A 16,305-nucleotide genomic window follows, 5' to 3' on the forward strand; every position below is an offset into this window, starting at 1 on the left:
ATTCCTCAGTGTCTGTTTTTTAATGTGGCTGGGGACAAAGCTGCAGTTACTTGCAAATGCTGTTTCCCTCTTGCCACTGCGGAAGTTGCCATGTTCAAGGATTTTCAGATATGCCCTGTAGATAGTTAAGAGAAGTCCTATCGACCTGTATTTGGAAGGTGATGTGGGAAAGTTAGGTGAAGATCAAGGACTACATATGGTCATAGCTGCACTCTACTGAATCATGAGATGCTCTGGGGTCCTGCTCTGCATCATATGAGATGCTCCGGTCTTGGCAAACAGCAACTCAAGTACCCACTAACATTTTCCTGTCTGCAGTGGAAATTCTAGTTCTCCTCCAGTAAAGGAGGGCAAAGCCTCTCCTGTAAGCATGGCCTTGGGAGAGACCATGGTGAGAACAGCAGCCCAGACTGCCTTCATCAGTGATCTTGGTCAGGCAGAGGGGTGCTGTGCTTGCCACTGGCTTTGGTAGCAGGCAGGCAGTACTTGCTTCATCCCTGGGACACTACACCTCTGTCAGAGCAGAATGTGTATTCCAGGCTGTTACCTGTGTGTGCTATAAAACTCTTATCTGGAGTGAGACAAGCACAAGACCCAGGGACAAGGCAGTCGGCTAGGCAGTGTTATGTCACACATCCTCTAGGAACTGTGTGCAATTGGACCATGCTATAATTGGTGTGAAATGGTAATGGTTGGTTGTTTTACTTCTAGCTCACTCAGAAAGCAAGTATTAGCCTTTCCTATGATGGGGCAGGAACATACAGATGGGTGCTGGTGGGCTTTCTAGCATGCACCAGCTGTGGAACATGGGATTATCTGGGGCTTTGTCTTTTTAAATAGGAGAGGAAGAAAAGAAAGGAATGCTTGCAGTCGTGAAGAAGGAAGGATAATTTCTGTCTCTTTGTTTTGATGTACTTTATTCTGACACAGAGGGAAATTTACAGCCTACTGGTTTTCTCATTGTTTGGGAAAGAAGGAACGTATTAATTATAATTCTGCACCAGAGCCACCAGACAACTGGGAGAGAAAGTGGCTTTGACTGAGACCATCACAAGTTGGGCAGCAGACTGTGGATTCTTATTAGATGCAGCAAAATATTATTTATGTTTAAGTCACATTTCAGCATCTTTTCTCTGTGGCAAATCAGAGCTGCAAATTAAGTATGAATTGATGTCCCATTGGCATCCAGCATGGCCTGCTGACTCTGCACCCTCTCACAAAACAAGATTAATAGTAAATGAGAGAAAAGCTAATCTTATTTGTTGGGTTTGGGATTAATATCAAAGCAGGGCACAGGACTCAAGAGTGAGCAATTTTAAAGTCAGTTCTTGAATTCAGATACCTCAATGAGGTTCTTTTGCTGCTTCACATGCTTCAGCTGACACGGAGACTCAGCAGAGCTGGCTGGAGGTAGTTACTATGAACAGCCACCAGTGAGTGTCCTGAAACAGACAGGGGTCAGGAGCAGATGCTAAGGGAAGGAATATTCTGGCAGACTTTACAAACTAAATATTTCATGCTTCTCTTTCTTGCAGAAAACACCTTCTGCAGCGGTGACCATGTGTCGTGGCACAGCCCTTTGGACAACAGTGAATCCAGAATCCAGCACATGTTGCTGACAGAAGACCCTCAGATGCAGCCAGTGCAGACTCCTTTTGGGGTTGTTACTTTCCTACAGGTATGACCCAGCAATAGTGGCTCTGACTGTCACCTTCCTGGTGTGGAATGCAGCTAATGTTACATTTAATTTAGCTCTGATAAGTCAGATGATTATTATCCAGTCTTCCACCTTTCTTCCTTATTTGATTACCATGGATTTGATCTTCGAGTTGTTACTCTGGAGGTATTCAGTAAGCATTTTACAGGGATTGAGCAATGGCATGCTCAGCTCTCAAGATAGAGGTCTATCTGATGAAGAGAAGTTTTACACCCTGCAACAGACCTGGAGTTGAATATTACATTACTGCTCTGAAATTCCAAACATGAACATAGGGGGAAAAAAGCTGAGAGAAGCACTTTTAGAAGGTAATGTAGAGCTAAATTCAAATTAATTCTATGGTAAGTGATCCACTGGTTTGAGTTCCAGGAAAAGAAGAGTTTGGAGTAGAACTCAAGAGTTGCTCAGAATTATTTAATGGCAGAAATATAGCTTGCAGTGTTGACACAAAGACTTTTCTGGGGCTAAGTGAGCTTTCCTGTATTGATGTACTGTTTAAGAAAGGTTCAGGTTTGCTCTGCAAAAGAAACACTTAAAAATTCCCTTGCAGTTGAACCTGGCTTAGCGAGGGGAGCTTCCTTGGCCAAACAGGTTTGCTTGCTTTCCCAGAGTCCTTCTTCTCAGTGGTGTCTCTTAGATGCGGGCTGCTTTGGATATTTTTAAATTGCATATTGGAGTTAATAGCCTTAGTAGAAGAGTTGGCATAGTTTATGCCAAGTGCTTATTTCTTCCTGCTCTATGGAAAAGCTTCCATCCTGTGGGAAAATGCAACTGTATGTATTTTACAATATAAGCTTCAAGTTGCTCCCGTTTGTCCTTGGCCGTAGTTGCAGTATGTAAGCGGAAGCTCCGTTTCCATAGACCTACACAAGGTAACTGCTGCGCAAGGGCAGAGGCCTTCCTGAATTTTCTGAGGTGCCCAAAAGTCCGTGTTTTATCAACAAGAAAGGGATGGGTGTGGGTTTAATCAGTGAAAGGTGAGTTGTGGGACCTGGAAGGAAAGAAGGTGCCAAGATAAGCAGGGTGATTCCTGGCTGATTCCCCAGTTAGTGCTGCTTGAGTCTTCATCTCTCCTTTAGTGCCCAGCTGTGCTGGATCAAAGGACAGTCAACTTGTTTCATCCTGAGGCTCTTGGCCTCTCATCTTCCACAACACATATGGTTGACTTAGTTTTCCCCTTTGTTTGATGCTTGTTGTTATGGATTTATTTTGACCCATGAGGATAAACGATTGCAAAAAGAAAAGAATGAACACAAATTAATTTCCTGTTTAGAGTCTTGCTGTTTGTATGTAATTAGTGAGTGAAGGCCCAGGGAGGGGTGTCCTGAAGCAAGGGTGATTCAAGCTGTTACTGGAGGAAGCCTGGGAGATGGGTGGGGATGAAGTGTGTCTCCAAGGGCTGGGTCCTGAGAAAGTGAGGTCTGCAAGGGGCAGGGGAAGTAGGGTGTGCAGAGCCGGCTATGTGCTGACGTTGATGATTTTCCACACAGATCTCTATCAGTGCAGATTCACGCTTGTGGCAAAGGCACATCATGCACTTCTGCTTGCTGCTCTTCAGAACTTAGTTTTCAGTTTTTCTCTTTTCTGATAAAACATCAGTTCAACAAATTTTGGCCAAAAATTCAGTGTCATTGGAAAAGTATTGAGGAAGAAAATAGAAAAGCATGGCTAAAATAACTTTTCATCCCAAAGAGCGAATCATTATGCTCAAAGCCACAAGCCAGCAGATGATGGATCAGGAATAAACTGCCTTCCTCTATCAGCTGAAGGATGTTTCACCCCTTCATCTGAAGCAGCAGTCTCAGCTGCTGTGAGAGGGACATCTGGTATTGCTCAGTGTGGCAGACTCTGTCCTAAAAAGCAAATGCATCCTGCCTTATACAGGAAGGCAGAAGTCTGCAATTGCCTGCAGTGATGAATGGATTATGTGATGTGTAAGCAGCTTTACTTTATGGTGCTGGGTAAGATGTAACCAGTCAGCAAACTGAGTTGGTCAAGGATTTACGAGCACTGAAGCACTCCCTTGTGGCAGCTAGTCCCTTGCCTGACTGAAATTGCGGGTGCAGTATGGCATTTGCCCCTAGCAGTTGGCTGACAGAGCAGTGTTTTGCATGTGCTCAGACCCTAACCTGTCCTGTCTTGTGTGGACTAGATTGAAAAGTGAGAACAGATTAGTGGATCTTCAGTAAACCCTGATTTATCACCAGGCTCTCCTCATAGTTACACACGCTGTGCAACATTAAATGTTACATGACCAGGGCACTTCCCATGATAAGTGTAGTGAGAGGGCATAAGGAATTGCAGAATCCCTCTATTGTCTCAGGCTCAATTTGTCCTTGCTCACCTAGTTTAAAGATTGGTACTTCTCCTCCGTACCTGCACTGTTTGATCCAATACCACGTGGTACATTTTCTCTACAGTTCTTGCCCAGTTCCCATCCAGTTTAATATCCCTCTTTTTATTTATTCCAGATTGTTGGGGTTTGCACTGAGGAACTGCATGCGGCTCAGCAGTGGAATGGGCAAGGGATATTGGAACTGCTTCGGACTGTCCCAGTGTAAGTGCTCATATAGCCCATATAGGGGAGCATTCCCTTGGAGAGCAACTCACTTCTTTATTTTTATTAACAGTCTTTAACTTGTTGATGGAACTTACTTAATCCTGTGCTGTAGCAAGAGATGGGAATTCATTGCAAATCTGTTCTCACGCAGAGACACTTAGATGGCAGATTAATGCATGTAGAAGTCCACATGCTCATGGTGAAACAGAATGAGGTCTTGAAAGCTTAATTTCTTTCATGCCTGCAGTATTTTCTCATTGGCTCTTCCTGATAGAGCTGGGATAACTTACTGGTGACCTCTCTGTGTAGTTCAAAAGGAAGGAAGAAGGTCTGATTTACAAAGCCTAGCAAAGCTTGGGGACTGAAAGTGAGAAGGTCACTCTCAAACTGGCCCCACTCTTGGTGAGCCAATTTGGAACAGGAGGAGTGTTCATACGAGTGAATTTCATTGTTACTTCTCCCATAGCAAAACAAAGATGTTACTAGGTTAAGAAGGAGATCACTTTTAAATGTTAAATGATATATTGATGCTTTATTTGCTGCCCGGTTGCAGCTAGACTTTTTTGGCTTGCAAGTGTTTTGTTTAAATATTTTATATTTAGTGGCAGTTATTGCTATGTGATTGTAGCACAAAAGGTCACTTTTTAAATTTAAAACAAAATAGTCTGCGTTATGCGTTCCTGGGTACATTAGTATACTCTCTAGTGTCACGATGGCCTTTGATTATTTGGAAGAGCCTTTGCTGATGGACTTTTTAAATTTGAACCTTTCCCTTCTAGGCGCTACTATCTACTGTCTCAAGTAGAGTGAATTTGTGTAGCTGCAAGCTTTGTTTCTGGTACCCCAAGACAATAAATGGCTGCTTGCAGCTCCTTTTGCTCCTCGAAGTTAATAGAGATATAGCACCCCTCTCACTCTGTTCTCATGTTGGTTTTGGGCGTTTGTGGTGTGGTAAAAGCACCTTGCCAAGGATAAAATGGGACCCAAATGTGTATGATTCAGAGGCAAAACTGCAAACTGCTAGGCTGCTGATGTGGAGTCAGGGTAGAAGTCCCTTGCTATCCCAGTAAGGAACTGAAGCAGGTCACACCTCTGCAGGTAATAATTCACAGTTTCCAAAGTGATGTGAAAACAGAGTGGCTATCAATGCCTCTGAAAAACTAGAAAATACTAATTTCTATTGCTCCCATTTTAGGAGTGCTTTAGGAGACTGTAACACAGACAAGGCCAGAGGAGGGGGCTTTTGACTGCAGTAATAAAGTGTCTCATGAAAATAATGAAATTTTTTATGGCAATTCCAACAGACTTCAGTTTTTATTTCAAATGAAAAGCACCGTCTGAGGCTGACTTCTGCAGTCTGCCTGCACTGTGACCCAAAGAAAAGTTTCTGAGTCGTTCTTCACAGTAATGTTTTCTGTCACCTTTGTTGGGAAACATCTTGACCCTTCTGACTTTTGATGCTAATGAAAACAAAGCTTTCCCTGAACCATCCTGAGTACTCAGCCATTAAGTACCAACTAGGTAATATGTCTGTTGTGAGACCATTTATCAGAGCAGGAGGCTTTTTATGGTACTGAACTTGACTGCTGATCTCTTCAAAAAGTGCAGTCCCACTGGGACCCTGCTGCATCTTTAGATATGTAGCAGAGGTATAAATCTTGACCTTATGCTTTGTCCATCTTCCTTAGACCCAGGCTTCATTGGACTTCCAGTCCAAATTCAGTTCCCTGTAAGGTTAAAACTCAGCTCAGTCTTGTTATGAGTAAGTGGGCCCACACAGAGGACAGGGGGATAGCCTGTGTGAATCCTGATGGCTTTGCAAGACTTGGTGGTGCCAGACACTAGGCAAGGAATAGCTATGTCATGGAGGGCTTTTAGTGTGTATTTGGGAAATGTAAAGGACAAATGCATGTTATGAGATGTATGCACAACATAGAGGGGCTTCTAGGCTTCTTTTAAACTCTGTCTTGTGCTTCCTTCCAGTACAAATCCACTCTGAGGTCTCTGTTGGGGAGTATGAGCTAAAGTGCCTGTTTGGTTTATTGACTTCCTTTCTTTCTTTGTAGAGCTGGAGGCCCCTGGTTGATAACAGATATGCGAAGAGGAGAGACAATATTTGAGATTGACCCACATCTACAAGTATGTCTTTAGTTTATAAAATGTCATGTCTTTTGTAGTAGCCAGAGGGATAATTGGTTTAATGGTATAAACGGTTCTATTATTTTCTATAAAGGTGCTGTTATCTTCTCAATGTTTGCTATAGTGCTGGAAAAGTACTAGAGACTCCCTTTGCTCACTTAGAGGTGGTTCAGGACTGCACATATCCAGTCCCAGGTGGATGGCAGCTCTAGGGAGAAAGTTAGAGAAGGGGGACCAGGAAAACAGAATCTCGTTGATGAAACAAATTGGTAAGATTTGGGCTGCATGTTTTAGAAAGGAGGAAAATAGAAGAAGATAAAAGAACATAGAACAATACAAGATTTAGAGATTATTAGGAAATTAATCCTTGGTTTTGTACGCAAGCGTAACGAGATGTAACATGCAGAAAACTCAAAACCAAGTAAGTAATATTTTTTCATGGCAAATGTGATAGTGTAGCTCATTCCTGTAGGATGTCACTTGAGGCCAAGCAGTTAGTGTGGTCTGAGAAATAACAGGAAGGCAGAAGTATCTCATGCAGTTATTGCTAATCCATGCAGGAAGACATATTCTTCTTCAGAGTTTGAGTTAATTTCTAGTGTTTAAAGATCAGCATAGGACCTCTATGGAGGGGGTTACAGTCCCATGGACTACTGCTGATCCATTCATTTAGGAGGCAGTTCTGCATCCCTTCAGCAGAGTCATGGTACTGGGGCACATGTCTCCCAGGCAAATCCAATGTGTTGCTGGCCTTGTTTCAGTGAATCACTGTGTATTTGCCTTTAACAGAGAACTTATGGCTTAGCCTGGTAGGGCACGTGTATATATGCACGTTTTGTACAAGCCATTGCATTTGCTTATGGTCTGCGTGTCTGCATCTGATTACCCTCAGTTGCCTCACAGCATTTCTTGTTTTGAAAGCTTACAAAGAAAACCAAATTCTACTTTTACTGTTTTTAAGGTTTTATTCATCTAAAATAACCCCAGTCTGAGACACACACAAAAAAAATGTTGCACGAATGTACCACAGTGTGGGAACTAATACCACGGCAAGTCCTATAAAGTTTTTAGGCTCTTCAAAATGTTGCCCTCTTAGCTCCTGGAGGTGTTTCTGTTCTCTGCACACTGGTGATTCCTAATGATAACAGGGTTTTCTTCAATTTACTGTAAATGAAAACTAGCTCAGCTTACTGGAATCTGAGTCAGCTAAGGCAAGTTAAGGCAAATATAGAGTACCTCTGCCTCACCAATGTGTCCTGCCTCTGAAAGCTGCTATGTCTGTGGTCCTTCCGGACTTCCTTACATCGAAGACATTCCTGTTTCTGTTCTCTCTTGCCCGTGCTGTAGTGTGTGTGCACAGATGCGTGTGTGAACCTCCTTCCTGCTCTGCTGCTGCAGCCCCTGGGGATTCTCAGGGCGAAACCTGCTCCTGCGGTGCTGAGTCCCACAAAGAGCCTTTGCTGAGTGCAGGGAGCTGGACTGGGTTCAGCCATGTTATGCGCCTCCTGCTCTAATTAGTGGGGAAAGGATAAAGTGTCATTCCCTTGGCATTTTCTTGGTGGTGGTACAGGGTGTGTGAGAGCTGAAAGGCAGCACTGGAAGATAGGTGGAGAGGAAGCAGGGAGCCGGCGGGGAAAACGGACAACTTCCCTGGGAGCGGACAGGCATGGCGCCTGCCTGGGAAGCGGGCAGAGCTTGTTTTGAGGCTGCATTGTGTCTGTGGGAATTGGTTGAGGCCTAAACCCAGCCCTGGCAGCAGCAGCTGTACTTTCTGTTCGGAGTTGCTGAGAATGGATCCCAACTAAGATGTCATCCCAGGATGTCGGCAATTAACGCTGTGGCAACGCTGGCTGTTTTCTGTTCAGCCAGGCTTCCCTGTAGGCCATTCAGATTTCCCTGGCAGCACTGTCAAGCAATCCTTGTTGGTCTGCAGCTCTGCGCTGATTCTCAGTGCTTCGCTTCTGTTTTAGCAGATATGTCAGAAGAGAATAAAGCTGATTTGAATTTCCTGAGTTGTGGTTGCTGCTCTGCGGGTCACACTGCAGTGCTCTGGCTCATGCAGAAAGGGATCAATGACTTACAAGAGCCTCAGAGCATCCCTCCCACATGCTGAGAGGAAAATGGGACAGAAACATCCTTTCTTTGAGGAAAGAAAAAGCTGAACCTCCTTTGCCCTGGGCTACTCCAAGCTCCTGCTCAGACTGCCCTTTCAAGGGAGGAAGAAGAGCTTCTCAGTCCAGGCACATCTCTGCTGACTCAAGATGGGCTAAAGCTGTGCACTGCCCCAGCTACTGGTTAGGTTTTTTGGGTTCCCCCCCCCCCCCCCCCCCGCAACTTCAGTACTTTCAAATGTTATAAAACAGGCATGCAGATTTGGCTGCCTTAGGCCAGATCGTTTCCATCAGCCCCCCTTGATCTCCAGGGGATGCCAACAGAGCTGTGCTTCTTCCCCTGAGGAAGTGCTCTGCAGCCCAGCTGAGATGCAGATGACGAGTCCCTTTCCCCCTCCCCAAGGCTCTGTGCACTGTCCGGGGGCCCTGACTGTGGGTATGGAGAAGCACGTCCCACAAGATGGAGTCCTCAGGGCCCTTTGGGCTGTTCTGTTTCCTGCTAAAGGGCAAGTTTGGTGGTCTTCCCATGCTTCCCCAATCACTAGAACAAAAAACAACCATGCTGACAAGGCTGATGTGGGTCCTCACAGAGCACTGCGGAGGGCTCCCAAAGGAGCCACGTGCTAAATCTCACTCTGAGCATTGTTTTGCATGTGTAGGATCGGATGTATTTTTACTTCTTTTTCCACAACTTCTATTTCTGGGTAAAACAACTAATTTTATGTTTAGGATATAACAAAAGAAAATCCCAGCAGATTTGTTATTTCTCAGATTTTCCTATGACGTTTTCATAGAAGCCAGATTCCCCTTGACGCCAGAGGAGGATCCCAGTGAGGAGTAGCTTTTCACGGAGGGAGGCAGAAGGAAAGCAGTCTCTTGAATGCTTAAATCTAAGTTAGGACTGCTCTGATCCTGCCCTCAGCCACGGGCTTGGGCCAAAGAGCCAGTTTAGGGAGGTGATCCAGCTGAAAGGGAAGAGTTGGCTCAAGGGAAGGGGTAGGAGCACATGGAGGAGGGTGGGACTGCAGCCGCTAGAATTACATCAGTTTACACTGCTGTGCAACCACACCCTGAGCGCTTGTGCTTATCTTGGAGCTGCTCAAATCCTCTCTTGAATGGTCACAAGAACAGGCAATGCTCTTTCCAGGGCGCAGCTGGGCAGGGAGGAACTGAATGTGAGCGGGTTTGGGTATAGGTGACAGCGGTAAGAGCAGCCCTTCCTCGGTGTAGCTCAGCCCCGAGTTTGTTCAGCTCAACATTACCCCCTTGTGGGGCAGAGGTGGAAATTCAGACTAATGCCACTTTCCCCAGCAGGTAGGTGTCCTGTGAAAGTGTTGGCTGTAGTTCAGGGCAGTCTTGCTGGCTACAGATGCATATGTCCTGGACAAAATGCATGGTGTCTGGGAGCATCCAGCTGCTTGTGAGTGATGTATGGCACCTTATGAGACCCAAATGGTGGTTGCATGCTTGGAAAGTCCAACTTGCAAGGCAGGAAGTTTGCGTGTTTTGCTGATAAAGCTATGCAAAAGCTTTGACATTGTGAAATTAGACCTGTGTCTCCTTGCACATTTGTCCTTTGCTGAACACTCCAGCACACTGAAAAGTGCAGTGGTTGTCTGTGATGAACTCTTGTGAATGATGAGTCTCTCTTTGAGCTCTTTTCGTTGTGGGATTCCTTGGTAATCTTGGAAAGAGAACAAGTCTATTCAGGAGTTTGTTATCACTGCCATACACTAGGTAGACTGCCAAGCTGTGCTTCATAGAGGAGTATATAATGTACTTTGAGTTGGTGTAAAATCAGAGATAACACTGTAAGTAGCAACACTGCATACCCCAAACCATCAATTTCCACCTCGCTCTTTCCCTGCCTTATGCTTGCTGGGGCTGTGTAGTGAAGCGGTGGGAAAGGAGTAGGACTTCAGGCCAACCTGCTATGGAAAAGGTTTGTTCCAGTTCAGACCAGCTCCCTAATTTCACTCAATGTGCAGTCACTGTTAGCTGATACATCAGCTTATGGAGGACAGAGAGTGGAAACTGGCCACAAAGGAGGGTCACATGAAGGTTGGGTTGAACCAGGGTGGGTTCCAGCTCAGGTTCAAGCAACACCCAAAAACATCTTGGGGTTTTGGATCTTTTCAAGCAGGAGAGAGTGGACAAAGGGATTGAGACAGATGGCTCAAACCTAAGTGGAGTGAGTGCCAAATGTGCCTGGGACGATCTCAGCCGGCCCCCAGAGGATGATGAAGACAGCAGGAGCATTTGCATTGGGACCCAGCCGCGGCGGCTCTCTGGAAAAGGTGAGAGGTCCTGAGCTGAGTCACTGTCAGAGCCTTTCAGCTTGTTTTCTGATGGATCTGGGCAGTGGGCTGAGTCATGCAGCATCTTGGGGTTCATAACAGACACTGGAGTTGCTGGAAGGCTCAGTATGTCACAGGAGAAGGAAAGGAATTCTGGTGTGGCCTCTCTGTGTAAGGCAGGGGAGAAGAAAAGATCTTTGTGTTGTTTTGTCAAATGCTTCCTTCAAGTTTTATGCTATTTCTAATCTAAATCTGCACATTTAAACTGAGCACTGGGTGAAAGAAACCAGGACTGTGAACACCTGCAAGGTGAAGCAACTGCATTTTCCCAGGATGTGCTCCTTTACTAATATTGTCACTTCTTGGGTGGCAAGTCAGACTGATCCTGCACATTTCTGTAGCTGAACTCAAGTGATCTTGCAAATACGGAACTCTGGAAAGAAGAAATAAATTACAGTGGAGTTCCCCTTTGCAGTGAGATGCCATCTCAGGGTACAGATGTCATCGCCATTGCACGTGCTTGAAATTACACGTGTTGCCTTTCAAGTGGGTGAAACAATGTAAAATTGAAGGGCTTGTTTTCCTGGAATTAATAATGCTTTCCACAGGAATGGTATCTTCCTTGGTTTGAAGTCCATGGTAAAATAAAAAGCATTTAAATACATACAGGGTTCCTTCTGGCTCCTGTGCAAATATTTTGAGCTGCATTGGATCTAAAAAGGCTGTTTTCCCTCAGCTCTGCGAATGGAGAGCGCAAGGCTGGTAAACATGATGATATTTGTATAGCCTTCAAAAGATTTTTAAATCGTTTGGATATTTTTTGTCTACCCAATTCCCACATTTCTCAAAAAAAAGATGAGGAAACTTCTAAGAAAGGAAAGCAAGGATCCTATTGAAGTCTTTGGCCATTAGACACTATAGGAAGATGAAAAAGTAAGAAGACTGCATCTGAACTGCATAATTTGCAGTTTATTTTCAAATGTGAGCTTCAGGCTAAAATTTGCCCTGCATGAAATTCCCTTCTTTTGTGAATCTTGTCGTTAATTAATCAACAGATTTGCAAAGCCAGTTGCAAAAGTTTGGGAACGTCCTTGCACTCATTTGTTAAAGGAACAAATTGCTGTTACACCTAATGGGAAAAGTGACTTCCAGTGCAAAGGCTGGAAGTGTCATGAGGTTCTGAGGGAGCTGCAGAAACAGCAAACACCTCATTTATGAAAGGATACAAAACTACTCAGAATTTCCTCATGAGGAGGGCTCAGTAGAAAAGGTTCCAGCTCTCCTTGCCTGACATAACATCACAGCCCAAACCAAGAGAATTCAGTCTGACTTTACAAAGTGAAATGACTCCTGAGGTGCAGAGAGAGCTGATAAGGATTAACCCTTAAGAGATCTTGATTTCTTTCTGAAGGGGAAGAGTTTAGATGAAACACACCATAGAAAAAGGCCTTAAAAAAAAGTCAACCAACTGACATTTCCTTGTGTCTGTGATGTTTCTGAGGACTCTAAGTCATGTTTAAAACAATTCTCTTTGCAGATACGGAGCAGATCAGGGAGACTTTGCGGAGAGGGCTTGAGATTAACAGCAAACCTGTTCTACCTCCAATAAATTCACAAAGACAGAACGGGTTAAACCACGACCGAGCACCGTAAGTTTCACCCTGCACACTCCACACTCAGATGGGGGGCACGGGGAGGCTAAAGAGTTCAGTGTGGGAAACAAAGTTAAAGGCAGGGGGAAAGGAAGGCTAGCAGCAAATACTTGCACAGCACAAGGACAGAGGGAGAAGAGTTGTTCAGGTTGGGTTAATGGGCTGATACTCAGGAGGGCAGATTTTGAGGAGGGCTTCGGACAAACCTTGCTAATGCAGAGCAGCTCTGACTGTGTTCTGTAGAACCTGCTGTTTGTGATGTACAGTGGAATCAGACTGGACTGAGCCCTGTAAAATGTACTGATACCTATAAACTATATGATAACCAAAGAACTAGGTGGCATGGATGAGTGTTTGCTGATGATTTTGCCTAAGCATTTTGATTTCAAGCCCATAATTACAAACCTTTTGCTTAGAATGTTGGGTTTGTTCCCCCTTTTATTTTTAAGTGACTTTGATCTTACCTTGCTTAAGCATGCATGTACTGGCAGTAATTACATACCAGTACCACCCTGCTCTCTAATAGTCCATAGACTAGCAGGTGATTTAAGTAGGACCTGGTGGGCCTCATTTGTAACTTGACTTCAGTGAATCTATAGGAAATTATCTGTGGTTTCAAGCCATCTTCAGTATCTGTACTTAGGTCTTCGGGGGTTTCTCCCTTTCCTCGCTTCGGCTTATTTCAGTTGCTAGTTAAATATCTTCCCACCAATCTTTATGTTTTCATCTAAATGATACAGAGAGGCATGCGTCTTTGCTGTGCTCTTTCATCTTGGTATTTCCTTCGGTTTCCTAGTCTCCAGTGAACATTTGCGCTTTCTTGTTCCAAGAGTAAAGACCATCACAAAATCAGCTCTTTCCTGTGGTGCCAGCATCCTGCTCTGTTTCAATTCCTGTTTCTTTCTTGATTCAAGCATTTCATGAGAAAAATATTCCTCATCCTTTGTTAGGACCCTGATGTCCTTTCTTGTTCCATTTTGTGGCTGACTTCCGATTTGCCTTGTATGTGAATATTTCCGAGTTGCCTAATCCTTTTGGGGGAAGTATTATGTGCTGATGCTGTGCACTAATAAGTAATATGAGATACTGGTGCTTATTAAAGAAAAATCTCAAGTGGCTTTATTATCACTTTAGAAATAATCTTACTTTTGCTATATAGTAATTCTATGGAGCCAGATTCTGACCTGACTCCGATTTTGAGAAGTATTTCTATGCCTAAAGTTTGGTCCTGTTGGCCCCACTGAAAAATCAAAATGATTCGCACAAGTCACACCCGACCTCAGGAGGCTCAAAAGTATTGAGCAGCATTTCTCACAGATGCTGGGCTCCTGCATGAACCTGCATGCCCAGTAAAAACTCTTGAGTTCACAGTGGTTGGGGATGACCAGAGACATTTGGGGTGCACATCAGGTCAGGGAGGCAGCTGATGGGTAAGCCTTAATGCTGGGAGACAGTTGTTGCTTAGATAAGAAAGCTTTATGTTATTCAGGATAAGATAAACAGAGATGCACTCAAGACAGGGTGGTGAAAGGTTAGCAGAGGTCTAAGATGAAGCACACAAATATTTACCTGGGGTTTCAACTGTTCTGAGGCACAGAGAGGAAGGCAGGTCAAATTCAGAGCCTCATAGCCATGACAGTGCTCTTTGTTGCAAACTTCTCTTACCTATAACAGCTGCGCACCCACCCTATCTGAAGCCTGAGTGGTAGGAATGGCTGGTTCCCAGTGTTTGCCTCCTAGAGATCAATACATTTCTCTGACACCTATGGTTACCACTATGGAAACTGATAGCTAGCCTGTTTCTCCACAACAGCAATTGATTTAAGGGAAGAGAGCTATCACCTGTGTGTCTTGCCAGCTAACAGTCTGTGATACTACCAAGAGGTCTCCTCAATGCAAGTGTGTCATAGTACTTTCTTCCTCCATCTTAATGACTACGTTGAGAGGAATTTGGAAAAGGTCTTTTTCTACGTGTGTAGTGGCTTGTCTTCTACAATCCATGTACCGGATAAAATGGGACTTGTTCAGTGCATTGAGCATACTGAGAGGGGTGGTTTGTGCTGGAAGGCAGTGTTTACTCACAAATTCTAACTGGTACTTAAATCAGGCCTGATGATTATCCTTACTGGCTGAAACTTAGCAGTCACCACATTTCCCAGCAAGTGTGGTACAGATAAAGCAGAAGAGGGAGATCTTACTTGGTCTCAACCTTTCTTAACACACTGTCTCAGTGTGTCTTATGTGTTTCAGCAACGTTGTTCAACATGCCATAAACATAAAGTACATGAGCATGATCTGGAGACTCTTGTCTCCAGCAGCTACAGAGGGATGTAACTTAAAGAGTTTAGCTTTTGCATGTAGTAATATATCTATATCATATTCACTACAGGTAGCTGCAGTGGCAAAGGATGAGACACAAAAGCACAAAACCAGTGCAGAACCGGTAATTTCATAAGACTTACAAGCACCTGAGGTGAAGGACAGCTCTGCGCATAGATCTGGTCCTTCTGGTGCAATCCTTGCTTGGGCCTGGTAGGGTTACAACTCAGTTCTGTCCTTCAGTGTGAATCTTGTGTAATCAAAGGCAAGTCATTTAGCTATTGAGCTTCAGTTCTGAATCTATAAAATGGGACTAATAACAATGTCATCTTCTTGAGGCACCACAAGGATAAATATGTTAACGATTATGAGGTGGTGGCTGATGGGAAGCAGGCTTGTGTGTAATCATATCCTGCACTGTACACACCAGACCATAAAATATCAAACCCATGGTTCATTGCAAGGGTCCTGTGAATAACTGGTGCGTTAGAGGCTCCTTGGGAACTTGACAGCAACACTGTTGGGGCATGGCAAATTGTTTCAGATCCGAAATCTACTTTCCATAGGGAGCACTGCAGAACCCCAGGCTGTCAAATTTGCACCCAAATGACATTAGGATCTTAAAGTCTGACGCAGACTCTAATGGAATTGTGCAGAAGAGGAATGTGCTGTTTATTTATCATAGATTTGCAACCACCAACTGCTTTCCTAGTAGCTTTCTTCCCTTTCTTTCATCTTAACCCTACCACCCACACACAATAATCTATCAGAGCTTAAAGCCGACAACCTGTTCTGCATTCAGTGTCACAAAATTGTATCAGAAGCACTCAAACTCTCAAATATTTATTTGTATAAAATGCAGAGGATCCGAATTCCGTACAGATTTCACTGCCTTTGTGTAGTTACAGTTTTCAGCACTTACGCAAAAGCCTCCCTTTGTTTGGGTGCAGACAGGACCTGATTCAGTGTTCTGGCCCCAGCAAAGCACATACTTGCATGTAAAGCATGCATACTACCAGTTGCTCACTGTCCCAGAGTCTTACAAAAAAAAGTTCCTTTGAGAAAAAACTGGTTTCTGTCAGAACCCTGTTGGGCAGCTGTGGTACTTTGATTCATTAGTGTTATTACTGTAGACTGTGTAGCCCTTTTTCTCCTAAGGATATGAATAAAAGCACTCTAAATGCTTAGAACTGCATCAGACATCTGTTTCTCAAAATGACTTAGCTCAGTTCGTAAGCAGCCATTAAATCAGTTCGTACACATTAAACAAAAGAACATGTAAATTAATCTTTGGAAACATGACTAATCATTTCAACTATAGGTAACATAATACTCTCGATTACTGCTTGGAAAAATGAGGTGTGTGTGAATATAAATGTACTTTACAGTGGTGCATTATTTATTTCTTAGGACCCCTTAGCACCTTAGTAGGTGCTGCTCAGACAGACAGAAAGGCAAAGCTTCCAGTTGCCTGAACCATACAGATTCACTCTTGGGTATAGCGAGCTCT

The 16,305-nt window shown here is 44.1% G+C and overlaps 1 protein-coding gene across 3 annotated transcripts in view; it reads left to right on the forward strand.

Moving 5' to 3' along the window:
- SUFU (SUFU negative regulator of hedgehog signaling) overlaps positions 1 to 16,305 on the forward strand; it is a 93,665-nt gene that overhangs the window by 52,235 nt on the left and 25,125 nt on the right. For 2 of the 3 annotated variants that reach the window (XM_065672137.1, XM_065672139.1), the window contains exons 4-8: positions 1,536 to 1,678; positions 4,189 to 4,274; positions 6,344 to 6,416; positions 10,668 to 10,824; positions 12,362 to 12,473. In XM_065672137.1, the coding sequence (XP_065528209.1) occupies positions 1,536 to 1,678; positions 4,189 to 4,274; positions 6,344 to 6,416; positions 10,668 to 10,824; positions 12,362 to 12,473 (571 nt within the window). The remainder of the gene's footprint in view (positions 1 to 1,535; positions 1,679 to 4,188; positions 4,275 to 6,343; positions 6,417 to 10,667; positions 10,825 to 12,361; positions 12,474 to 16,305) is intronic. The other variant, XM_065672138.1, reaches the window with a different exon arrangement.

Source organism: Lathamus discolor, chromosome 3, assembly GCF_037157495.1.
Source record: "Lathamus discolor isolate bLatDis1 chromosome 3, bLatDis1.hap1, whole genome shotgun sequence".
Lineage (NCBI taxonomy): Eukaryota > Metazoa > Chordata > Aves > Psittaciformes > Psittacidae > Lathamus > Lathamus discolor.